Below are 27,362 nucleotides of genomic sequence, written 5' to 3'. Positions count from 1 at the left end.
TCCTCTGAGGTCTGCACATCCGCACGCTGCTGCTAGCCCAAAGCTCTCCGACAGCCCGGGGACTACCGAGCACCTCTGGAGGTGCAGGGCTCCAGCCCTGCGGTCAGCTACCACCATTGGGAGACAAGCAGGAAAGGAGAGAGAAAACCCACAGGGCAAGCCAGTAGCCTTCCCAATTTTATTTTTTTCTTCTCTTTAAACACATCTCTGATTGCCATGACCTGGTTTGAGGCACTTGGCCAGCCTCCTCCTTCCCCACAGCAAGCAGAAGCCCCATCTTGCCCCATCTCCCTGACTCCCCCTCGCAGAGATCAATACTCTATTTGCCCAAATACTGGTTGCATAGGTGAGGGCAAAACCAGAAACACACTGAGACATCCAAGCAGTTGCGGGAGATCTCTCCCACTGCCAAGCTGAGCTCTCCACTGCTCAACCCTTTCGTACCTCCACTCCAGTTCCCCCTCCTGGAAACCGAGTTGTGTCCCTCCTTGCCAACAGGTAAGCTGGCAGAGGGCACAAGACCAGTACCGAATGGGAATTGGGCTGCTCCATGTGGGCCTTCCCTGGGTTTCCTCCCACCAGTGTGTCATACGGACCATGGCCCTTTCAGCCATTTCCCCTTTAAGTCCTCCTCTGGGATCATTAACGCCGAAACCCCGCAACAAGCCCCGGCGATAAGTTGGAGGCTTAACAGAGTCCAAAAGCACATTCTTTCCTCAGCCTCCTCCCTCCTTATCTCTTTCCTCCCTCCCCCAAAACCAGGTTTAGATAAAAGTTATTGGAACAATAAAATCCATAACTTAAACACAAGGGCAGGAGGGATGGAGGGAGGGTCTCCGCTCTGTGCCCTACTGAGCAGCCGTGCCAGAACAGAAAAACAACAGAGGAGAGCCCATGATCCCCTCTGAAATAAAACCTGGTGCAGGAGCTTGGATCTCTGCAGGGAGAGACCACAGCACACGTGCTCTCCTGCGCTCCCACCAGAAGTCATGCATGGACTCACTCACCTTTTAAAAACTGATCACACACCAATTTTGAGTGATCTCCTAGTGCTTCACTCACCTGGGCTGAGTTGATTTAAGCACGTGGGTACACGACCTGCACCGTTTTCCACCAAGCTGCTCCTGAAGCCCAGCTTCCCCCTGTATCGCTATCCTGCAGCCTAGAAACAGCAACACAAGAAACAGCTCAATAGGATGTATATTTTCTTTAGCATTATCACTAGCTACTTGGGAGAAGAGCCCAACACCCCCCTCACTGCACCCTCCTTTCAGCTAGCTGTAGAGAGCGATGAGGTCTCCCCTCAGCCTCCTCTTCTCCAGGCTGAACACCCCCAGCTCCCTCAGCCGCTCCCCATCAGCCCTGTGCTCCAGACCCTTCCTCAGCTTCGTTGCCCTTCTCTGGACACGCTCCAGCACCCCAGTGTCTGTCTTGTAGTGAGGGGCCCAAAACTGGACACAGTATTTGAGGTGCAACTCAACTACATCCATGCAGTCGCGGTGGCATTCATAGGATTTTGGCCACCCCAGTTCACATTTAAGCTCAATTTCAGCTCTTGGCTTCATGCAAAGAAGTGGTGGAGGCCCAGATTGCTGCCCGAGGCTTGGAGCGGTCAGAGCAAGGCGTAGGTTGTAGCCTGGGGCTTCTCAGAGTGACGGACCTTCTGCAGGTCACTTTGGTTCACTTACCCAGGGACAACGGTTGTTTTGTCCCGCAGCAACACAGCTCAGCAGTTGAGTGCTCAGAGATCCACAGAGGAAAAGCATTTCCTAAACACAAAGTAGTTCCTTCTTTAACATGCAGCTGAGCCCACGGCCACAAGCACCAAGGTGCACGGAGCAGCATTCGCAAACCTCAGACCTGGGGGAACGGGGCTGCAAACCCCGTTAGCACCGCTCAGCCCAGCACTCCCAGCGGCTGACACCTCCGCAGCTCCCAGTGCAGACTGGGGCTGCACCCAGCACATCCCTGCCCGCACGCACACCCTGCCGCAGCGACTCGCCTCCCATCGCTTAAACTTAAAATGCGACACCAAAGCGTGCCTCCTAGGGGGATGGCTTTGGGCTTCGGTTTTAGAGGGAAATAAGAGGCAGGAGGCAACGAGAGAGACCTGGTTCAAAATCAGTTTCACTCTTTATTTGAAGTTTTACATGCCACCAGCGTACATGAAAGTTGCACATTCAGAATTCGACTCACTACTAGAACAAAGGGCCAGATGCAAACACAAGTGTCAAACGAGCGCACAGATGGAGGAGCCCGAACCGAGGAGCTTGTCGGTCTTTGCGACCAGGCTGCGCCGCATCCCGGCGGCACTTCAGGCGCCAGAGGCTAGCCCGCAGTTTTGAGAGCCACCTCCCTTTGCCACCTCCAGGGCGTTGGTTGTGGCCCGGGTCTTCTCTTCCCAGGGCAGCACCGTTCTCTTTCAACAGGCCAAACAAGCAGTTTTGGTAACATCTCTACCAGAACCGAGAGTGTTTGGAGACCAACCGCCCATTTAACGCTTTTCTGAATTCCCCTTTCTATCAATGCCAGCAGTTTGTACAATGAGAAACAATTTCCACCCGCTGTTTATAGGGAGAGACGACAGAAATAGGGACTCTTACACTGACATTTTATTTTCAAAGAAAGTTTTGATAGAAAAACATTTTCCCCAGCAGCCTTGGGCAGGGAGTTGCAGCTTCCACTTCAAAGGACAAACTTCAAAAACAAATCCAGTGTCCTAATGGTTTTGTGCTACATTACTTAATTGTCATACAGCTAATTAGCAATGCCTGATTTCACATTCTCTGTACGTAGATGAAGCTCACAAAAGAAGGGGCTACTTAAAACAATAAATAAAACAAGGCACCAGGCAGCCAGACCCCGACAACATTAACATAAAACGTTACACTTTACCATTTAAAAAACTGAAATAAAAACCCCATCGTGATTAAACCTATATTGATCTGTCTTCCTTCAGATCTCAGAGCTTTGAATCTCCGCAAGGAAGGGGGGAGAACGCAACGCAGGAAGCGGGAGCTTAGCGTGCGCGTCTGTGTATGTATTTCGCCAGCATGCAGCAGAGATCTTTAAAATTCTAATTATTTCCCTATCACCAAGTAAGATCGGGATCAATAGATGGTACAAACTGACCCCTTTCGTCGAGTGTCAGGGGGAAATTAAAAAAAAAGAAAGGGGAGGGCAAAACGAGAGCGTCAGAGGTCAATGCCACAAAACAATAGATATTGATGTCTCCATTCATTTCAAACAGCGGAAAGGTCAATGCCTCCCTTGCTTCATGTTTTATGGCTGAAATCCTGCTGCTAACAGCAACAATGTTAGTAGTCAGACCTCATCCATCCTTTTTTATTATTATGATTATTTCTAACCAGGTTAGCCATTTTGAAAATTTGACGAAAGCTGGGAAGCAGCAGTGGGGGGCAGGGCGGGAGGAGAAGAGGGGAAGCTGCCCTGGAAATTAATGGAAGGGCTGGTTTCCATTAGTTTTCGAGCCTCCCTGTCCCCCCACCTGTGCTCCGGTTTGTCCCTCGCTGCCCCCTAAAAAATGAAAAGGGCCCGAGGCAACATCCCTTCACTATTAATCATTATTCCCCGTACAACATCCCAATTGGTTTCTATGGAAATGATTCTCCTGCTAGAGTACCCCGGCTGCCTGCGCATCTAATCAGAGGCAGGAGAGCTGCAATGAAGGAGATTTGCCTCTGCAATCCCCAGCATGGCTCGCATGGCTCCCTGCACGGGGCTCCTGCAGGCAGGGCCCAGGAGCTTTGGCCGGACACTCGCCGCTGGGACTGGCCAAGGGGGGACCACGTCTCCCTTAAGCAGATGAAAAAACCCTTCTGCACCGATTAACTCCACAAACAGGAAAGCCCCACAGTTCCGTGGCCATGGGGGGATACCCCACCCTAAAAAAGGGCTGCTGGGAGAAAGCAGCCGGCACCTCACAGCGCACAGTCCCGCTCCCGTACGTCCCCCCAGGACTTTCACGCCTCTGAAGATCAGCAAGGCGGAGGGACAGGTCCTGCTCTGCTCCCCTGGGAGCCTTGCATGCCTCGGCAGAGGAGGAGGTGGTCACGCGAATTAAAGTGGGCAGGGTCGCTGCTCTGCTCCCTCCATTAGCGACCCCAGCCCTGCCCTCTCCTCCCAAGGGAGCACCACCTCGCCTCGGGGAGAGGGGAGAGCGTTCTGCATGCACTCCTGCAAGCTCCCTCGTGCCAGGCGGGTGAGCCCTCCTCCCCTTTCACACGTGGGGAAACTGAGGCCAAGTCTCACAGAGCGCGTCTGACTTCCAGTTCGAGGTCCCCATCACACTCCTGCCCTGCCACTCCCGCCTCTTCTCCTCCTGCCAAACCATCTCCCCGCCAGACGAGCAACTACAATGCAAGCTCTCCTGAAGGGAGAGGCCGTTGCCACACAGCCCCCTTTCCAAACTGAGCAGTGGATGCACTGCTGTTTTCTAAAGAGACCGTGAAATCAGCTTTGCAGAACAGCTGAGGAAGCAATCCTTTAACCTGCAGTCCTTCTAAGAAACCTACCAAAAACACTGATGACTTAGCCCCACCAAATTCCCCGCACTAAACCCACTGTCACTCTTCAGGTCTAGACCCTCCCAGCCTGCAGGAACCAAATGCCACGTTGCTAAACAAGACTTCGGACATTAGCAGAGCAGCAAACAACTTCAGATTTTACCCGCTAATGGCACTTGTCCCAGAATATCCTTCTCCCAGAGAAGCACAGACACCTCGTTGGTGGTCAAAGCAAAGATTTCTTCTGCAGTCCGCAAAGATTGGAGGTCTGATTTGGAGCGCAGGAAGAAAACGTGCCCGCAGGGACTGGGAATCCTGCAGAGGCAGCCCCTGCGAGAAGGGCACCTTCTGTAATTGAATTCATTTATTTTGGACTACGGACAGTGGCATCAGCAGGCTCAGAGATCACCTCATTAGATGCTCACAGAGAGCGGGAGAGAGATTTCTGGAGAGATGGGGACAGAGACCAGAGAAAAGGAGGGGGAATTTTATATTAAATAAAAGCTAGGAACAAAACACCCGTCTCTCCGTTCTCTCCTCCTCCAACGCTGCACGCCGGAGTCTCAGCGCTGAGTGGGCTCCGAGTCCCATATATTGCTCTGCTCAGAACATATGGTGCTATGTTTAATAGCCCGGCTCTGCCAATTGGGGACTATTAGGGTGGGTTCTTTTCCCAGTGTAAATGTTGCAGAATATAAATTGTAATTAACACCGATGCCAAAATAGCACTTAGAGAAAATAAGCACATTATTAACATCTGGTGAATCCTGCCTGGAGTGCAGAAGCAGCGGAAATTCTCACTCACCATAAGAGGATTTGTAGTAGAGATATCGAGCATTGGCCCAGAGTTGGGGAGTCAGGGGTGGAAGGGGTTTTTAGCTCTTTACCACTATTTGTGGTGCTATCTTTATTACCTCTGGGTGACCTTTCCTAGCCCCGATTATAACTGGTACCATTTGCATCAGGACTTCTGACCCACTTGCATGAATACAGATGTCTAAACATCATACTCCAGGCAACAGAATAATGGCATTATAAAACATGCCTGATTGCCTGCCCCAGTCTAGCAAGACATGAGGCAGATGGGTATCGCTTTGCCAAGCAAAAGGTACAGCATGTTTCATCAGGTTACTCTAACCCCCAAGACCAAAGGGTTAACACCACCATTAAGCAACAGGTGTTTTCTTCTCACCACTGTCCCCCAGTCCAGGTTTTCCAGCGGGACAGGAACAGGCGAGCTGGCGGTTCTGCCAAACTTGCCGGTGCCACGGCGTGTACAGTGTATGCGGAGGGGAAATCCCTGCTGAGGGTGGGAATGGCCTCGCTCCTGTAGCACTTACCGAACATCGAACATCGGGATTCCTCCACAAGACAAAACAGGTTCCCTTAGGCATTAGAGAGCTGGCTCCATACCCTCAGCCTTCCCTCTACCCTGCCCTGAGGCTAGAGGCACAAGGAGGAGAAAGCAGCTTTGCTAAGCTTCAAACAAGGAAGAGAAAGCTTTGCAAATGCTCACAGCCTACTCCTCGCTATTTATTCTAGGAAAGAAACCCGGACAAAAACCAGTCAGAGCTGAAGTGGCCCGAACCGGACAGAGCAGTGGCTCGTGTTCCTGCCAAAAAGTACATCTGATTTGCTGAAGTGAGGGAAAAGGAGAGAAGAAAAGCTGTTGGAGAGGGAAATAGGTATTCAAACAGGCAAGTAATATGACAAGAGGTAGAAAGAACGACCTCGTCGGAAGAGCGGGAGAGAAAACAGTGGCAGGATGCCAAGAACAGGGCACCAGCTCCTCGCGCTCACCCACACGGTGTCTAACCTGAGGCAGAGTCTCAAATACTTCAGGAGCGCTTGCAGCTGAGCTGCAGCCGTTCACAGAGGAGCACGAGTCGGCCTCACCACCTTGTTACTGGCTGCAAACCAGCGGCTGCTGCTGGCACCCTGTCCTGAGTGGGAAAGGGAGAGAAACTCAGGGCAGACAGCAAATGCATGCAGGGGTTAGTTTTAGCAATGCAGACTTGTGCTAGTAGAAGGCTAATATTAACCTGCTCGTTAACACCATAACCTATCTGAGCACAAGGGTTACCGCAGTCTGGCTCGAGATTTACACCTACTAGACAGATTTCCAGGCAGGTTCACACCTGACTGACGGGAAAGTAAGGAGGGAAAGTCCTCCAAAGCTGTGAGGTACGTTTTGCTCTAAAATCTATCCCATCAGACCAGGCTTCCTACGAACCACTGACCACAGAACAGCGTTTGTGTAGAAAATGCTGACAAGGAGATGGGGACATCATCTTTGGATGACACTGGGTCTCCCCAGAAAAGCACTGCTCAACACATTAGGGAGTGTTTAGGAGATTACAGGTGGAGAAGTTAGCTCCGGTTGATAGCTGTTTTGTAGAAGACAGACCCAGTGTGCTACCACAAAACACTCCAGCAAAAGGGAAATCCGGCTGCCACCCAGAAACGTCGATCCAGGAATTCATAACGCGGCTTTTGGTACAGCTGTCTGATGCTTTCAAAAGTGCTCAGTAAATAAGGCAATATGAAAGTGATCCAGACCACTACTGATGCCTGAGGAAGTTCTGTGGAGCAGAGAAGCTGACTGAAATCACACTGAAAATACTTCATAACATCTCTAAAATTAGCATGAGCTCAAGGCATGGGATCTAAGGACAGAACTGGAACACTACATTCCCATCTACACTGCAAGACAGACTGCATTTAAATCAGATCTGAGCCTCAACTTATTCACTGTAGGCACCATCTACCCTAGGACAAGGATTTCCAAAAGAGCTGAGAACTTCTTCCACCAGACCAACTGATGGAAACAGCATCAGCAAGAACATACCATGGTTGAGGTGCTGATGACCTTAATTTGTTATTCAAAAATTTAAAAAAAAAAAAAAAGAGTCCTTGTGGTACTTCTCAACCAAAAAAACCCTCTAAATATCTGTGATTGCATGTGTGTGACTACAAATGCTTATTTTTAACATAGAAAAGATGTGATACGCTTCAGTTGAGCAACACATTTTTGTGCCTCTTAGCTGGCTTAGGCTTTCTACTTTGCCAAAAACTGACCAAAGCAAAGAATGATTTCCACCAATATCACAAAGCACACTGCCAAAGTACACAGGGGCCCTTAGGAAATACAGGCGACACAGGGGAAAGAGCATCATGAAGTCAGTTTCTCTTACCTTTAACTTCAGTAAAATAACAAAGAAATTCATATTAACCACAAGGAAATACTCATCAGATTCCAGAAGCCTTTGAGACAGGATTTTCAGATGCAAGCAATATCCAATAGATGTTTCCCCGCTGCAAATGACCAGCTTTTTTTATTTTGCAATTGCACCTATTTAAAGTGATTGTACAGCATCCAGTGAGGTGGCCCGGAGCTGAAGATGGGGAATCCAAGCCAACAAGAAGCTATTTCACGTGTTCACGCTGACTGTCCTTTCCATGCTGTGACAGTCACCACCACAAGTTGGGAGGTTCCTCGGCCACTCTGCTTTTAAACAAGGTAATTTCATCCAAGTGCCGCATGGGGACATCTCTGATGACCTCTGTCAAGTCCTCATGAAGCAGAGGGAAAATGACGACATTTAATGCAGGGCGGTCCGCCTGGAAACTAAATCAGACACAGGTTATTAGCTGAGGAGAAACACAAAGTCTCCAGTGCAAGAGAAGGGGATTGCATGGATATAGATCACACAGCGGTGGGGGCAAGGAAGGGTTGTTCAGAGGAGGCAGGAGGGGCAGATGGAAGTCAAGGTCTCCCACTCTCCTGTGTGTCAGCGGGGAACGTGGGCTGGGCTTGCACCCCTTTTCAGTGAGTCTGTTGAGCTGACACAAGCCCAAATTGGGCCTAACAGGGGAGGGAGGGAGAAGTTTTAAAAAATAAATAAATCACAACATACAGGTATTCTTAGAGGACCAGAGATCCTAAGAGCTCTGCCCGAGCTCGGCAAGGTGCTCAGAGATAACAATTTAAACTACCTACAAACCAGCGGTAAGTTGCAGAGCCATTAAGAAAATCAGGCCAGAGCAGTGCCAGGCATTCCCTTGGGGCTGAGCCTGGGATTATCGCTTCAGGCTGGCTTGTTCTGCATGCAGAGTCTACGCTCTGCAATTAGAGCACAAGCAAGTTTAAAAAGCTCAGATCTGCAGATAAGCATTTAAATGTACACACACGCACACACACACACAAGCACTGCAGCCTCCTTTTTAATCCAAGTTGCAGAAAAACTGTCTTGGCGCTACAGGAATTTGCCCTAATAGAAATGCACACAAGCATCCCTGTTTGGCACTTGAATTTTGGGTTCCAGTTTCTGAATCTACAGCCTTAGCCTTGTGGTCCCCTCTTAGAAAAATCTGCATTCTCCTCCTGCCCTCCCAGCTCTTCTTGCCAACATCACACCACTGGGTCTGCCTTCCAGCACACATCCCAGACCTTGCAAGCGAGAGGCCTGATACAACAACATGAGAGAGTAGCAGCAGGGTTATAACTACAGAGCAGTGGAAGAGAACAGCAAAAGTTAAAGCCGCTTATACAATGTAAAAAGAGCCATACAAAAGGAGTCCAAGTCCCCATCAGCAAGTACTCTACATGATAGCAACCTGGTGAGTAAGAGAACGTGGGAAAAGAGAAATAGTATTACTCAGTGTAGCATAACAAGAGCTCAGTCTTTTAAAAGCTGGGAGGTAAAGGGAAGTTATGCTATAGCTTAAGAGTTACACCCTGAAGATTAAAAGACTTGTGACTATTAGCCCCATGCCACCAAGATGCTTCCTCTGAACCGTGTGACAAGGGCCAGTTCATTATCACTCTAAAGGAGGCAGAGTCAAACTGCAAGCATCGGTCCCTTAAGGCTGAACCAAGTTGTGTTGGGTCGAAAGAGGAGTTCACTGCTCAACAAACTTCTCTTATACAGATGTGTGTCTGGAAAATTCCCAGCTCATCTCTAGCTCTGAAACGTCCAGATTTCTGTCAAACAGAGAAGGAACAGTTGGAGACTCGGCTGCTGGAAACACACATGAAAATCCCAGGTAGCAATACAGCCAGCTGAAGAAAGGGCCACGAGAAGCTGCCATTTCCCAGGGAGACAGAAAGGATGTTCCCATCCACAAATGATTTGGAGTAGAGCTGCCAAAAATGTAGTAGAGAAAGTCACATTCCAAGCCTAGTTGCTCAGTCCTGGTGGGTTAAATTAATTTGCCTGAACCTAAGTAGCTGCAGGAGTAAGGATTTCCAGCAACAAAACTACCTGGAGCAATTTTATATCTTTCTGCATCACAGACCTGCCCTTCATGCCTCATGCCTAAGGGCTGGCAGAAAAGGACACCACTCCTTGAGTGGATCTGGGGGCTTGTGTAGGAGCTGCGCAGTTTCTTACTTCCACAGCACTGCCTACAAGAAATCAACCAGCAAATAACCGCTCATCTGGGAGGTAGTTGGTAAAGTCTGCAGTGAAATTACATAAAATACAGCAAACGTCTCTTTGATAGTCCCTCCTCTGCCTCAGCTCTTCATGTTTCTTATCCAACACCACAGACCTGCAGAGAAAATCACGTTAATAGACCAAGTTTACTGAAGTTCAGCTAGGAAGAAACGGCCATCTCCCCAAGGCAAAGAAACCTCTGCTTCTTTCTTTGTATATAGACTCTCCCAAATTAGATCTGCATGCTGCCTTCTCACCATATACAAAATTGTAGTTTATAAGCAGCCTTTACATGTAGCTATAAAAACAAGAACTTAGACAAGTTTACATGACAATCTGCCACCAAGACAACTGAAAAACCCCAACACAGTAAGTATACCTTCCAAAGAAGCTGGATTTATATGAGAGGTTTGAACTTGATCTTAAGAAAAAAAAAAAAAAGCTTTGTAATTTTCTCCCCCCCTCAACAGGAAACTGTATGTTACTGCAAACCTTGTAAATTCCATACCCCAGCAAGTTGACGCCGGAGAATTCTTTCCATGTACAATTTGCGTGATTTAAGAAAAAAAAAAATCAAATGCACATGGTTCACTATTATTCTCAGCTAAATGTGCGTGCAAAGCGTCCCCTTTAACTGCCTGTTAAAAAACACCCTGATTTTAACGAGCAGCTGTCATAATGTTAAACTGGGATTAGCAGTTCCCAAAAGCAGACTCCCTCTGCAATCTATGCTCCTTTAGTCCTTCCCCGGAAGGCAATTCCTTTCTTCATACACCTGTCCAGGTGGGCTAGATTAAGTGAGAAGCACTTAGAGCACTAGTTCAAAAGGCCCCAGGCATGGGGAGGAGATAACAAGAAATGGAAGAGATTGAGTTAATGAGTTGCAGAATAGCTCCTGTAATCTTCTTGACGGTTCTTTCCTCATTCCACACCTGGATGGACTTCAAACTGGATCTACCTCTGCAAGCGCATGGCTTGTAAAATTAAAACCCGAAGGACAGAGAAGGATATCGACCTGGGGAGACAAAAGAGCTGCAGTTTCAGACATGAAACCCTGCTTTTTTTCCAAGGGAAAGAAGCCAAGGACATGCTTGCTTGCTCTCTCCTACAAAACCTCCAGACTAAACTCATCATGATTAATTAAATGAAAGCAAGTTTTCTAGGCAACTGACTAGCAGCCCCTTCAAAACAGATCCTTTAATCAGAAACAACCACTGGGATAACAAAGAAAAATACCCCCCCCAGACACATATTCTCCAGCATAGCCTCTGGTCCAGCAGACTCAACACCAAACCAACAACCACCCAGCGGGAACTTTTACAAGGAGGTCTCTGAAGTGTCCTCATTTGGATGTGGACACATAGTGGGCCTGGCTTCAGCAGCTGGCTGGAATCATCCATGGAGCTGGGAAACAAGCAGCCAAGCGCACCCTATGTCACAAATTCCTCCTGGCATCAGCAGAGGTATAACCTCACGCTACAGTTAGATCTTGAACAGGTTGCATGTGGCTGAAAGGGTTAATGGCGCTTTGTTATTTGCCTCCAAAATTATCCCAGAACAGGTGGGGACTGGACACAGTAAGGTTATTTTCAAGTGAACAGCTTGGTAAATAGCCTAACACTACCGTCTCAATTACTTCCAACCAGCGTGGCGGGATCCAATATGTAGGTCAGGGACAAAGTCAAAAAGAAAGAGAAAAAGTCTAAAGCAAGGCTGCACTTTGATCAGATTTCCTCAACTTTAGCAAGACAAAAGAGTCACTCCCTGGAATGCAGTTATTTCCTAGCAAACACTCTCAGTGTGTGTTTTCAGACATACCTCTCTAGAGAGGCCAGTGACTCCCCAGGACTCCACCTGCTGATAGAGCTAAAAGGCAGCCCAAAGCCATAGGAGAATCTCACCAGCGAGCCTGTAACGATGGATTATGCTCCCCTGCAACTCTCTGCACCACTGACCCCTGAAGACGACAGCTCTGCTGCGTTATGTGCTCAAACTTACCTTCTCTTACTTGTAAAGAAAGGATAAGGCAGTATTTGGGACTGAAGAATGTTATTTCCCCTTCAGATTTCCAGAGAAACCTAAGAAAAGCCCTACACCAAATTCAGCTGTTTCAGCACACCCCACTTCACAAAAGCTGGCGAGCAGGAATAAGGGCACACAAGGTGGTATAATTAAGCACTGGCAACAAAAGCAGCACACACCGGATAAAGCGAGGAAATACGGTGTATCAGGAGTGGATCAAAGCCAGATTTTTGAACTCCACAAACTGAGATGAGCTTATGGGAAAAGAGGCTCTAGAGAAGGACAGTAAAGAAGGAAACCAGGAAAAGCTTAATTTAGGGGAACAGAGCACAGCAGGGACCGAGCAGAGGTGGACTCTGGTTTGGATGACTCTCACAAATGCAAACCAATCTCTGCTGCAGTAGCACACCTTCTCCCCCCTCCATTTAGACTTCCCCCACAGGCTGGTGAGCTGCTTCTGGAGAGGCACAAGTTTCCCAAGAGAAAAATATTCAGACCAACTCATTTTTTGCCCTGTACGCAGCTCTTTCACCTACATGCACAAAAACCCTGTTAATCCTCCGCCAGGCACAGCATAAGTCTGTTTTCACTGAAAGACGCTCACATCTGAAAGTTCAAATGTGGCATCTGTCTTGAAAGCTTCGGCCAGCATACCTGAGCCAGGCTGGAAACTCCCATCCCTAAAGCACGGCACGGTGGAATGGAGGAAGTTCCAGGACAAGCTGGAGCAGCCAACAAGTGGCATGACCCAACATACACACACACACTTTTCTCATCTTTTCAGGGAAGGCCAGACATACGCTTAAATTTTGTTCCACTGGCCGTGCCCTGAACTCAGTACCAGGGAACTGCAAAAGCTCTCTTTGCTTACAGTGACTGCCAATAGCGTAAAATGAAGCTCCTCCAGAGCACCTTCCTTCTTTCCAAAGAAACTGTGGGTGGGATTCCCCCAGGCCCCTTCCTCTGTGAGCAGGGAGGACCCTTGCCCTCCCCACTCATCCCCCAGAAGCCTCTCAAGAGGGGTTCAAAGCCTCCACACGCTGACTGTAAAGCAGACCCACTCCTTAGTGCCATTCTCACTTCCAACCCTGCCAGAGTACCAGCGCTGAGCAGACTTCATTTTCTAACCTCAGAACAAAAGTTCCCGAGGAAAGCTGTTGTGATTCCTCACGTTGCTCTTAACTCCATACAACGAGATGCTTCCTCCATAAAGTGTTTTCCTTAAAGGGTGTCTTCCATCCCCTCAAGTCTACACGGACATACTGGCATTCTCCCAAGGCGTGCGATTTCCCCTCACCTTAAGTCCCATCACTACAGCCTCCAACCTGAGACGAAGGGGCGTAGATGGGACTCTGGAAGTCATTCGCACACAACACTGCCAACTCTCCCATTATTTTCAAAGCAGCATCCTCTGCCACTGCATCGTGTCATGGGGAAGGAGCAATACACATCAGACTCATCCCGAGTAGAGGCAAATTACATCTCTCCACTGTGGTTTCTCTCTGCAAGGCATGAATGACACTCCGCCACTTCTCCTGTGAACTGAGGCTTATATCAAACACGCTTGCAGATTGAGGTTCTTACATTATTTTGCCAGCTGAACTCTGCATCAGTCAAATGTGACCGGATAGCTAGAGGGGGAGGGAATAAGAACGCAAAGAGCGATGCCAGAGCGCCCAGGACACGTCCTAGGGGAGTGCTCTGCCAGAGCAAGCTGAAAGTTATTTCCTAATCTCTTCCACAAATTAAAAAGCTACTGCAATAACTGCTCAATTAGATTTATTTTACTATGGAAATGCTTTAAAGCTGCAGTTAATGCTTCCATTCAGCCTTTTACACCCTCATGAAGAGAAAGTACGACAGTACTATTCCAATATTATTTCTCAGCCAAGAGAGAGGAGGACACTCCTTGAAACCTGTTTCATGCACAAACCAATTTACCCTCTAAGGAAGGTTTCAGGACTGAATTCCCTTCAAAACACATGAACTAGCAGTTAGAACAAGCCATTTGGGTCAACCACAGGAATGCATTTAAGAAAAGGGTATGATAGTACCCCCAAAAGAAGATACATTAATATGCCAAACTGGGGATGGTCCCACAAGCTGTGCTGGCTTGTAAAGTATTTGAACCCACCCATAAACGATATCCCCGGTAGAAGCAAAGGTGTCTGGGCCACACCTCAAGCAGAGTCAGCCTTCGCCAAGCCCGCCAACGAATTCTTGGGTAACGCAAGCTGACAAGGATGCAGTTTGTTATTCAGTCTGTGACAGAATGATTCAGGGATTTCTAAGAGCAGGAAATGAAACAGACAATGAAAGCTGGAACAGGATGCTAATGATTCACTACACCAGCCTAGCGATACATTAAGTCTTCTGCAATCAGACGCAGGGCCTGAGCCCACAACATGCTTAGGCTAGCGGATGGGGATTGGCAGCTACCGTGCTGGCTCTGGGATCCAGGAAAGCTAGCAGCATACTGAGAGGGACTTTTTCAAGGTCAGAAGGAAGAGAAGGTGGTGAAGGGATGCAAAAACAGCTTGAAAATCTCAAATAAGCCCTGGGTGGTAATACCAGCTTTTTGCAGCGTCAATACAATTGCACCGGTCAGGTGCGCAGCGCAGGAGGACACTGGAGGACTCTGCTGAATTTAAAGATGATCTCGTGCTCACTTACTGCCCTAACAGCCCCCCTTCCACCCAATCTAACAGTAAAAAGGATTACCCAAAAGGTCTTTTCTGAGGCCAAGCCCACAATGAGAATCCAGGCAATAGGAATACTGCAGGGATATCCAGGGCAATAGCAACAAGGGAGGAGGGAATGCTTAGCTCTGAGGTGAGCAAAAATTAATTTGTGATAGTTCAGTCCTGTGCCAAATGCCAGGAGAGGGACTGGCTTCCTCAGCACTTTCCAAATACTCAGTTTCATCCCCATGCTCCCACCTGGAAGCCCTAGTTCTGCAACTGAATCCCAGGGGGATGCCTCACTCCTTCAGTGAGCATCATGGCGCTCTCAGCCACACAGTGCCACTGGAATCAGCAGTTGAAGAAAAGGTAAGATTCAGCCAAGAGTTTCACATTAAAAAAGGACAATAACAAGGAGGGGAAAATTTAGGTAATGCTACAGAAGCTTGAATAGTAAGATCTAATTCAGACTGAAATAGCTCTTCCTGGAAAGTGGCAGGAGTCCTATTGTGAAAGTCACTTCAAACCAAGCGGTGCTCATACCTGACACCAGCAGAAGAAGGAATGTTAAGTTAGTGTTCCGCTTTCTCTGGGTCTTGGATCCCCAGAACAGGGAGATTGTCCTAAACCAGTAAAATTCTCTGCACTTGCCAGCACTGGCTAACCCTCAGGGTCACCCAAGTCACACACTCGCTCTGCAAAGCCATGTGCCGGAGACAGGTAGCCAACGTGACTCGGGGAACAGGGGCAGAGAGCTTGAGCGAGGGCTGCCAGCCCCCGACTCCCCACCCTGCAGCGCTTGGGGGTTGCTGCACCAGGACCCCAGCCAGCCCCAGCCCTCTGCACCTTCTCCCAACAGCTATCAGACCCCAGGAGATGACAACAGCGCTTCTGGGAGATGGCAGCAGCTGAGCCCAGCTACCCACCCACCTCCCCAAAAACACACTTCAGCTGCACTGCAATCTTTTGCTTCCTGACCACGCTCTCCACCATGGCTTAACTGGGATTGCATTTCTATAAATCACAACTCACCTCTATGCCTTGACACTTTCCCCCTATGTATGAAGAATCCCTAATGACATCACGCTCTCAGAGATTTTTTTGCTCTGCTTCGGTTTTGGGTTTTTTTTTTTTTACTGTTGCTTTCTTGATCTTTTCCAAGGTGTTTTTTCAAGGACTTTTCACAGGCTTGTATTGTCTGGTGTTGTAGAGTCCTTGAAATCATTACAATGATAGGAGCTATCTAAACACTTAAGCTAAACCCGACAAAATTCTAAAGAAACACACTGGAAAATAAAGTCTGTCCTTGAGGCCAAGGGGATATTTGCCAAAGCATTTTCCATCCCTTCTTCCAGTCTGTTTTCTGCTGGTAAGCTTCACCAGGAAAGCAACTTCTCCGGTACATTTGTGAAGTGCCCACTAACCACGCCATGTAGCCGTGCAACCCTTAAGTCATCCAAATTCCTTGCCTGTAAGATTTCTGGGGCAGAGAAATACAGGCGTATAAATAAGATTATTTAGCATGCAACACATCAGTAAGCAGTAGGACACCTTCCATAGGTCACAGCTCCATCTACTGACTATTTCACAAAATAACAGAGTGGAAACACTCGGGGAAAGCTGTTCGAAGCAAGCCCCATCCCCTCGGACTGGGCTTTGGACACACGGCTCTTTGCAAGCATTTAGAAAGAATCCCAGCACAGTAACTCAGCCCAAAAGGGAGAAGCACATCTCCCTTTTCTGCAAAGAGGCCTCTTTGTACAGCAACAGGTCTGGGGTCACACTTGAGCCTACAACCGTGCGTCCTCGAATTGTGGTATTTTAGTGTTTCTGGAATTACAGCTGCAGTGGTTTTAACAGAAGAGTTATTTAAACAAAGACAACACGCTCTTGGAGCTAAGCACTTTGGCAAAGTTAAGGTCCAAGCATAAAAGGGAAAACATTGTGATTGGTAGATGCGCTACTATCTGAAGTGTGGCAGCAGCTGAGCACCATGTGATGGGGAAAAAAAATGTCATTTTACAGAGAAACTGAGACTAGACCACTGTCACATGTGAAATCTGAAGAAGATCAGGGAAGTGGATATGGATCACTCAAGCCACATCTCCCACACTAACCACCAGGCCCTGTGCACAGAGTATCTCCCTGAACCATAAAGGAGATTACCCCTCCCATTCACACAGAAGAAAAAAGAATAAAGAAAAACACTGCAATGATTTATCTGCCCAGAGGGAAACAGTCTTCTCTAAAGCTCAGAGGAGACCTTGCCCTTGCAAGCCTCGTTTGCTGATGAGGGCTCCAGATGAGTGCTGTTATGCTTACTGTGTTTCCTTGCAAAAGAGGCAGAACTGAATCAGAAGCTTTTAATGACTTAAATATATAAACTACTTTGTCCCAAATAGTAGCAAACTTGAACCAGAAAACTGGCCGCAAGAAAGCTGGACACCACAGGGCCTGGTTCAGAGCTGTCACAAGACTAACAGACATGAGAACAACTCTCTTCGGGCCAGTAGAACAGAAATACATAATACTAACCTTATTTTACAGTCAAAGGGAAGAGTTTGAGAATCAGTTCAGGCTTTAAGCCATCAGTGTGATGCAGGAGATTTAATACCCAAGCTCCCATCACCACACCCTGCATATACACCATCTTCCAGTACAACTCTGCAGCTGAAACCAGTCTGTTCTCCCCAAATGGGTCCCAGCCTCTTCTGTGACACAAACCCTCCTGTGTATCCATGTCTGAAAAAGGATTGCACTGCACTAGATTGCATTTTCAAGCCCTCCTAGCTCCTCCACCTGCAGCAAACTACTGTTGCATGCCCAGCCCTAGGCCTTTCCAGTTCCCACTCACATTTCTTCTCTTTTTAGAGGCATTGGGAGAATGGGAGTCACTTTGGCCCCATTGCCTTGTTCAAAACCAGCAATCACTTGGCTGCTCTCAAACTAAACAAGACCACCTCCGTAGCCCTAAAACAGGAACTCTAACCCTTAATGGGACCGGAGGAGTATGGATCGATTCCCCCAGCTCAAGAAAGGGAACAAACAAAGGCTCACAGCCTTGCCTTCCCTGCTCTTGCCTCCTCCTTCCCACCCACTCTCCATGTTTTCCCCGCACACGCAGCATCTGCACACATTCCAAACAACAACAACAAAAAAAAAAACCCACCAAACAAACAAACAAAAAAGATAAATCGCCTTATTTCATTCTCGCACAAGGATATATAACTTCAAACTTGCTGCCCAATGGGCTCTTCCAATTTAAAACTTGGATTAAAGAGACACTAGCAGCACATTTTTAGAGGAAGCCATGCTGTGTGAATTGGGGCCTTATCCACAGGTTTAAGCAATGAACTAGCTCACACATGGATTTTACTGCACGTCTCTTTGCCCTTGGAGTAGTAGACAAAACGCCATCAAGAGAAAGTCAATTCCTGACCCCATCTGAAGGCACCTTTGTGCAAGGATGAGAACGGGATCACTGGAAAAGTCATGTGGTTAAAGACTACTGATGGCTCGTGGAAGACTCCAGGCTTTGCTTACACATCATTTTCTGTATTTTGTTCCTTCCATTTTATTACTAGAGACAGTTGCATGAGAACGGGATCTTTGTTGCTTAGGAGAGCATCTGCTCCCACTGCTTATCCTCCTCCTGAAGTCATAATCTTATGTGACATCAAAATCGTTTCCAGAGCCACCAATTACAATGTCATAGAGGATTATGACTTCAGGTGTAGAATTTGCAGTGGGAGCAGATGCTCTCTTCAGGAAAAAAAACCCACAACTTCAAAAAATCCTGTTTTCATACAAACGTCTCTATTAATAAAATACAAAAGAAGAAAAATAGTATGACAGCCAGAACTGTTGTTAAATATAAAAATAGTTTTTAACATTTCCACGAGGCATCAGCTGCTCTTTGGAAAGTTCCCAGGGTTTAAATTATTAAGAGGTACAGAATGTAGTAAGAATCCATCCACGACAGAGAAAAAGAGGCAGAAAAGACTGCAGAACAGCGTATTTCTGTTCAGTAAGTGGACATGAAAATTTTGGCCAGTGCTGCAATGGCATCTCAGAGGGGACAGCAAAATAAAACATGGGAACTGCGGATTCTTGATTCTTTCTAAGGATCCCCAAAGCACAACTGAAATCCACCAAGAAATGTTTTTACTGATATGAAGCCCTGTGAAAAACAAACTCAAAGAATCCTTGTCACATCACAAGGAATTTACTTAGATGTTTCCAACAATCACTATCCCAGAAGGACACAGAGCCTTTTAGAGGCTGTAACAAACAATCTCGTGTGCAGTTTGGTAGGTAGCTAATATAGTCATAGGCTTTTCTGGATTTGATCCGCGGAAACAAGCCAAGTGTAATAAGTCAGTTTGAAGCTGGAGAAAGGCTGGGGGGGGAGGAGCACCCTTTAGGATGCAGTAATAATGCCGTGTGATTTGAAATTTTTATTAGAGCTTAACAGGGCAAAGCAACAGTAGGTGACAAAGAAAACAGACTGAAGGCGGAGAAAAAGCCTTATAGAAAAAAAAAAATAATGGAAAGTCTGTTGCATGGGAAATATTTTGTAAGATGACTGCCACTATTAGAAGATTTCAAGCCAAGCGTAATTAAAAGCTCTCTTTTCAAATGCAGTTCACGGCTCGCACACAAACGTTTCCCACCACGTGAGCCTCAGAACACTGCAAGGGGCCAAGCAAAATGCATTTAAGAACTGCCAAACGTGCAAAGGCAGTTTGTACCAATTCTCCCCCACCCCCCGAAGAAAAACCCTTCACAACAACCCTTTAAAAGCTTTGAATTGCGCTGCCAGGGGATTATCAGTAAGTGACATTTACAAGTGATTAGAGGACAGAGAATTATCTTAGTCACTTGTGGGAAAGGAGGAAAGCTTCAAGGTCAAATCTCAGTACTTAAAATGTCGGCAGATGTTTTGTTTACACGAGAAGTGTCATTTGATTTATGATGGAGCTTTACATCCAGAACTTAAACTCAGCCAACAGAACTGCAGAGAACATGGGTGGGAATGAAATCAAAAATTCATATAATACCTTCAAATATTTCACTGATTCACTCTTATTAAAATAAGAGGCTAGTTCATGTGCCAAGCGGTTACACAGTACCTATTAGCTTCTTGGAACAAGTGCTCCAAGCCATATAAACCTTGGCAAGCAAGAAAATGGAGATAAATCTTCAACAGCTCCAGAAATCCCACATCAACCCCTTTCCGCACTCACCTCCGGACAATAGACTGCTGGAGATTTTTGCAAACGGTAAGAGATTCTCCCATAAACATGTGGCACATGATGACCTCAAGGCAGTTGGCCATGAATGACATCACTGCGTCAGATTGCAGAGTCCCACTCCGGGAGACGATGCAAAGCCGCTGGAGAGAGGAGCAATGACTCAATGCCTGGAAGAACTGGGCACCCGCACAGAAGTACGGCTGTTCCAGCCTGCAAGAATAAACAAAAACAAGTCAATGGGCAATTCATGCTTGGGACACTTTCAGACAAGAGGGAAGACAGCACATTCATGGGGGGGCTGGCAGATGGAGGAACCAGTGTCCCCCACCGCCTGTTTCACCTACACATGCGATAACCTTCTACCTGCTTGTGCCAGCGGTATGCCATAACAGACCTGACATTGCAAGCTCAGACCTCTTGCTTGCTCATTACTCTTCAACGGCATGTGCTAAAGGCCAAGGACACAAATAGGCAGAAAGGCCCTAAACTGCAGAATTCCAGCACCCACAGGGAGCAACCCTGGTTTTGCAAGTTTTCTACAAAGCGTGTTAAGACGGGTCTTAGATCTGACCAGCTGATCCATTCTGGTCTTAGACAAGCACAGCCTGGCTTTTGCTACCTGACATCCACCGAGCAGGTGATGTGGATTTAGGGACTTACTGCTCCAGTGCACCAAACACTGATCAAACTGGTCATCTTCAGTTTACTGCCTAGAGAGAAGCAGGCATAAAAAATTCACAATGCACACACGGTGATGCAGAACTTGGGCCTCTGAGCCAACAGAGTGACCACAACCAGCCTTCTTGGGTCAGAGGATGGCAAAGGATCAAAGCTACTGCTCTCCCACAGGAAGTAGAACCATCAGCAATTCAACCTTTAACTTAAACACTCGGCCCAGAGAAGAGACAGGATCCTCTCTTGTGACAATCCACAATATTACATCACAGCCCAGATCAGGACAACAAAATGACACGGTGAAGCCATACCTGACCAACAAGGGGTCCATGTTTTAACTAGCAGCATAACTGGATGACTCCCTCACAGAAACCAGCCTGCAGAAAGCAGAACCTGCTCAGGGCCGGTGTCACCAGGAGAGTACGTCTGCTTAGTGCAGATTTACTACAGGGCCTCAGAGCAGTTGGGAATCGCAGTCATTGGGTCAGCAAGACCAAGAGCTCCAAGAAGGTTAATCCATTAGGCGATAACAAGCTGTTGGTCCCAACCTGATCTGGATAATCTCTGCATAGGCTTTTGTAGTACACGGGGGTATCTCAGCAACTTAATCCTGTTAATTGATAAATTCTGGTTTAGAGTCTCAGCCTGCAACTGCTGGTCAGGTAGCATTGGCTGAAGAGATCCTAACAACCCACGAGTGCTTTGGGTAATAGCTTAAAATTAACGTTAAGGAAATGGGAAGCCTCTCCAATTGTTCAACAGCATTATTGGTCCCTTTTAAGTTTAGGACAAAAAGCACAGATGCCCCTGCAACCTCACAGCAGCTTTCTAGGTTAATCTCTGACACGACAGCCACACTTGCAATACTGCCTTTCACTCGCTAGATGACAATGTTGCTTTGGAATATCCCCTTAAATTAGCTTCTCAGCCTGTAAAACGGGGAGGGGAAAAAAGGGTAGAAGCAGCAGAGAATTAGTCAAATGGAAAGGAAACTACATTATCAGGAGGAAGTGCTAAACATTAAAATCCTCTTAAACCTATGTAAAACCTTAGACTTTACTCAAGAAAGAACAATGACAGCTTACATCGAGACACCCTTGTTCATCCTTTATTCAAGGCTCTACGCTGCCTCTCATCTTTTTTGCTTTTGGCCTCCATTTCAAAGTCTCTGGAAACTACAGGGCCTAGACTGAGTGAAGCAGCACTGCGCACCCAAACCTCATTCCCCAGATCTTAGTTCTTCCATTGCTATTTAGTCTCCTGAAGGTTCAAGATTCATTCGCATGACCCAAGCCATTAAGCAACTGAACTTCCAACAGCTGCCATCCCTTGGATGAGAGACCAACGCGCTCTCTGCCTGTTATAAATGGGAAGCGATGGAAAATGAAAACCCTCCTGAGGTGTTTTAGCCACCCTGGCTCCCTTCACTATTGCAATGGATCAGGAACATGCACACAAACACCAGTCTCAGCTGATGAGCAATAATTTTAGTCACACTGTCTTTGTGATCACAGGAGTGACCTTGCTGTTAGTACTGTTAGGCATGTTAGATCCATTTTGTGAACAGATGATGACAACAGGACTGACAGGTCTAGCAGTTTCACTAAGAGAAGCTGATTTAGGGAAAAAAGGAGGAAAAAAGCATCTTCCTAAAGTAATAACATTTGTGTTCACATGGACTGGTGCAAAGAAACCATCATGGTTCGTGCCCTTTGCTTTCATAAGCACATTTTGGCTACTGTGAAGCTCCTTTATGCACCCTTTAGGATCAGATCCTTGGTAGGATCCCTTAAATCCTACCAGGAAAGGAACACCAACAGGACAAACTCTGAATTTGGAATGTTTTCAATATATTATCAAGAAAAGAAAAAGAAATAAAAAAATAAAGAGGCAAGATTTTAATACAAACCAAAGGCAGAAAAATATCTCATTGGGAAACCTAAGGAGAACGCTACATTATCTAGACGTTGTAGGAGTCTCTTCCTTCCTGGAAATTGAAGAGATGTACGTGTACACAAAGCCAAAAAGTCAGCAAAGGCATGTAGCATTTAACCTACCCTGACAGGCTGCTTGCTCCCAAATATGCAGCATCCACTCTTCCTTATCTAAAAGGAAGGCAGTTGCAGCATAGAGACTTTTTGCTCTTAAAACTGTGGTTAAAGGGCATATCCTGAGCCCTCAAGGACAGCATGCGATGCCTTCTTGTTCTCCACAAGTCAGGAAGGCAAATACCCAGTTTTCAAGCCATCACAGCTACTTTTGACCAGAACAGGAACACTCACAGTTTTAACACTAGCCACAACAAACCACGCACTACATTTCTGGAGATCCACAAACAAAATAGAGACATTCAACAGCTGCCCCTCACCTGAGATCTTTTAAACACTTGCAGTGTTTCAGCATGTCCATGAGAGCAGACATATAAACCACTTTCCCCATCATGCCCAGGTTGGCCAACGAAAGAGTCCGCAAATGCTGGCACTGCAATCCAATACTAATAAGCCCAGAGCCAGTAAGAATATTTGGCAGTTGTGCTAAGGTGAGGCTCTGCAAGTAAGTCAATTGGCTAATGGCAGCCACCTCCGAATCCCCCACGCTTTGTGCCCGGACACAAGGAGGCAATGAGTTCCGAATTGCTGGCTCATTGCGGGGCATGGCAGAGGAAAAACTGGACCCAATTATTTCCAAGGTTTCCAAAAATCGGAGGCTTGCCATCAGAGCCCAGAATACTGAAGACTCTATCTTCTGATTTGCCTGGTCTGCTAAGTTCCTTGGATATGTCTGTATTCCAATCCGCACTTTCCTTCCAAATGTTTGGGGCACCAAGTTAGAGGCCGTGGGAGGCTTTTCCACATTTGCAGCAACATCTGTGATGGAGCAAACTGGTAGTGCTAATGAGAGCAGGTGCTTTAGCCTGGACAGAAGCTGGCACAAGTGATTCCCTATGCTTTCTGAGCTGTGATGGTGAGCTGCAGAGAGGTTGAGGTGTCTCAGGTTGCAGCAAGACACTACCAGGCTTTCCAGAATGCTGCTGTCAATGTCATCTTCCGCTTTTCGAAACAAGGACTCTGGAGCCAGACAGTGAACGCAGCCACTGAGATTCAAACTGGTCAAGCTTTTAAGATCCTTCCCACCATTAATAACCCTTTGGATCAGGTGACCACCAGATAAGGTGCATCGGCTAAAGCTGAAGTAGAAAGGGTTGTTGAACTTCAAGTGTTGCAGGAGCCCAGAGCCATTAATCCAGGCTTTGGGCAATTGTAAAGCATCCAGACGTACATTTCGAGCCATAGAGTCCAGGAGGTTTTTAGTGGCTCCCGTCTCCGCAAAGCTACCGGGGGCAGAAATAAGGAAGGCATGAAGGTTCTCGGGTGTCCGATCACTTAGCACTGCCAAGTACAGCCTCACCACCTCCTGATTAACGTAGCCAGGAGCCAGCCTGGCATAGAAGACGCGGAGGTTCTGGTAATGGGGCACATTGCTCTCACCTACCATTAGCTGCCCAGAGAGCATAAAACCTTCTCGCGAGCGATCGAGGATCTCAAAATAAAGCAGCAGTTTCTCAAGGCTCGTGCAGCACGGAACAACACCATATGACGGCGTGTAAAGGGTTTGCTTCAATTCCGAGACACGGCTAAGAGTGGCTTTGCACTCACTGCTTAGCTGACTGGCATCGAAACCCGGGTTTACATCTATCGCCAGGGAACGCAGGTGCTGGAGCGTGGACAGCATCTTTGAGAGACGGAGAGAGGTGATGTGGCACCCAGACAAGTTCAGTTTTACCAGGTTCTTGCATCGTGTTACGTGATCAATAGTGGAGCTGGGCAGCCAATAGCACCCAGCCATGTTCAGCTGGTAAATCTCTTTTCCGATATCCCTCATCAGTTGCTTCACTTTGTCTTTGTTTACCTGTACTCAAACAAAACCAGATTCAATGAGATATATGGCAATGGTGTGTACTGACTCAGTTTCCCATCTGAAGATGGGGATAACAGTGGTTAGCACTTAGATTACATGGCTCATCCAAAGGTCTCAGGACGCTAACACAGCCTAAGAATTATTATACTGCTGGTAGCTGGCTTGGTCTGCCATGCTTTGGACTCTTAAGACTACACTTCCTTTAGCTTCTTAGTCTGTGCAGTTCTGCATTACTGACTGTGAGGCTAAATCTGTTCAGCAACTGGTAGTGGAATGGAGGAACATCTCCATTTTCTAAGAGCAAAGCAGAACTAGCTATCTATGGAAACTCAAATTGAAAGGAGAATGTTTCCATTCTCCTTCATCCAGTTTCCTCTTTTGGAAATGAATAAGAGAGGCTTCCCCCTTGCCTGCGCTTGGTGATACAGTCCTTATAAAACATATCACCCTTCATTCCCAAGCTTTATTTTTGTTATAGCACATATACAATTTCTGGCTTAGCTGACTGCATGCCCAACAGCAATATGCACAAGAGTTTTTTTGCACAACAACATGGAAAATGTATTTTGAGAAAACGATAACTTTACACAAGCACAGCTACAAACGGAAAGTCACATTTACTTTCATTTTAGCTTCCAGAAACACAGAGAAGATAGTTTTCACTGACAGTGTTTTATATAACTAAGGGAGCACAGAGCTGTTCTAACAAAGCATTCTGGAAAACAAATGCTTTTATAAAACAGTTTATTGTTTATTTGATTTCAGAGTTCAAGAGCAGTTCATTTATGCAGACACATTGGAAAGTTCTACTTCTTGGCATTTTTTCAGAAGTCAGATTTGTCTTCATAGCTAACAGAAGAAGCAAGCTACTCTCCCCACCTTATAGTCTTTCTGAAGTAAAACCGTATGGGTTAGACTCTTGTCAAGGCAAAGCGTTGCGAGTTTCCTGCAGGTTCTCCTGACGTTCAGGACAAGGTCTGTGCAAGGGACGTAGCTGAGGATGTGCAAAAGGATCTCATCCGAGAACTCCATCAAGTTGACGCCATTACTTTCCTCCTCGCTCTCCCCACTTACAATCTCCTGGCGGGGGAGAAGGATACAGAAAAAGAATAAAGAAAAAAATAAAAGCTACTAGCTCAGAAACTTCAGCAAAGCTTGTGAGAAAACAGACACCCCAAGTCTTATAAGGATTTATAAAGCGAGACAAAACAGAAACACCTGAATCTTTAAGTACTTCCATCTACATGAAAAAACCAAAAGCTTTCCCTTAGAAGACAATATGGAGGTAGTGCAAAACTTCACACAAAGCCACAGTACCTCTGCTCACTCTTTTGCTGTTGGCTACTTTAGAATGAGGGAAAAAAAAAAGTTTACATTCATTGCACTTTTGCCACTTACTTTGCAATTAGAAAGTGACTATCTCTGATTCTTTCTAAATATAATGCAGCAGTCTCTTTCTACATCTTTCTTCTAAGTAAGTGCCATCCATTTCGATAACCTTAAGAGTTACATAACCACATATATATATATACACACACAAACAAAACTGCAGTCCAGCATCAGATCACCCATAGCTCTTCTGCAACATCCCTACACCTTAACCATAAGAAACCACACAAGGGACAGCTGGGCTCCAGAGAGGACACAAGAGCCCCTTTGCTCCTCCACCCCAAGCTGCCTTCCTTTGACACTGGGGCGACCAGAGCCACCCCAGAAACTGCACCCCAAACCCGCCGGGACCACCTGACAGGTCGGCAATGGGGTGCGCGCTGCCTTGTGTGGTGCAAGGACTGGAGGGGGCCCCCAGCCCCCCCCAACGTGATAATGGCGGTTTTGGGGGGCGGTGGAGACTTCAGGACCATCTTTACTAAGGCTCAAATTGGCTTTAATGCCATGGCATCCCCTAAATGGAAGGAGGGGAGCTGGTCACACCTCACAGCCCCTGTAACCCCCCCCACGGAGGCACCCCAGAGGAGGGCGATTTCGGCGCCCGCACCCAGCCCCGTTAGACGGCGGCAGGCCCGCCTCAGCAACCGGGTCCCCAGGGCCTCTCCACGCCATCGGGCAGCCCGGGCCGAGCCCCGCGGGGAGAGGGGCCGCCGGCACCTCCCGGCCCCGCCGCCGCCATTTGAGCCCCCTCACCGCCCCCGGGGCCGGCTCCGGCCCCTCTCGCCTTGCCCCCATCCCTGAGGGGGGCCCAGCTCTCCCCAACACCAGCCCAGGGAGACGACGGCTGAGGACGAGCCCCGCTACAGCCCCGGTTAACGGCCCTCCGAGGGGCCGGAGCGGAGGGCGGGAGGAGCCTCTCCCCCTCCCGCCCCGGCTCACCTCTCCACAGCGGAACATGGCAGCGGCCGCGCGGTCCCGCCGCCGCCACCGCCGCCGCCTCCCCCGGGCACCGCTCAAACCGGCCGCGTCCCGGCCTGGCTCCTCGCCGGCCCGGCCGCCGCACGATTCTTCCGGCGCTGCCATGACCCGGCTTCCGCGGCTCGCCACACCCCCGCCGCCCCCTCGGCCGCCCCGCGCCGCCATCTTGAGCGTGGCCCGGCGTGCGGCGGGAGGGCGGGAAGGCATCAGCCGTTGCTCGGCGCCATCTTGAGAGCGGCGCCGCCATGATGGGAGTGGCGGGTCCATCTTGGGACGCCCGCCTCAGCTGTGCCGTCCCCTCACGGTTTAGCCGTCTCTGAGGGCGCCCTCATCTTGAGGGCGACAGGTCTCTGCCCCGAGCGGGTGCGGAGGCGAAATCCGGTTTGTTCAGAGGGCCTGGCTCCCTCGCCTCTGCCCCAAGGCCACCGGTGCTGAGGCACGGGAGACAGCAGGATCCAGGCGAGCGGCCGCTCGGCCTCC

The 27,362-nt window shown here is 47.9% G+C and overlaps 1 protein-coding gene across 1 annotated transcript; it reads right to left on the bottom strand.

Annotated features, from left to right (window-relative positions):
• Nucleotides 1–4,216: 4,216 nt before the first annotated feature.
• Nucleotides 4,217–27,129, bottom strand: FBXL18 (F-box and leucine rich repeat protein 18). Its single transcript, XM_075718693.1, is given in 6 exon segments — nucleotides 4,217–8,154; nucleotides 19,914–20,132; nucleotides 22,966–24,506; nucleotides 25,395–25,595; nucleotides 26,844–27,086; nucleotides 27,088–27,129. Coding segments are annotated over 6 exon segments (2,403 nt in total). The 3' UTR covers nucleotides 4,217–7,997.
• Nucleotides 27,130–27,362: the final 233 nt, after the last annotated feature.

The sequence above is a fragment of the Pelecanus crispus genome, chromosome 11 (assembly GCF_030463565.1).
Source record: "Pelecanus crispus isolate bPelCri1 chromosome 11, bPelCri1.pri, whole genome shotgun sequence".
Classification (NCBI taxonomy): domain Eukaryota; kingdom Metazoa; phylum Chordata; class Aves; order Pelecaniformes; family Pelecanidae; genus Pelecanus; species Pelecanus crispus.
Note: the sequence above shows the minus strand (reverse complement) of the source record. Positions and strands in the feature narration are given on the sequence as shown.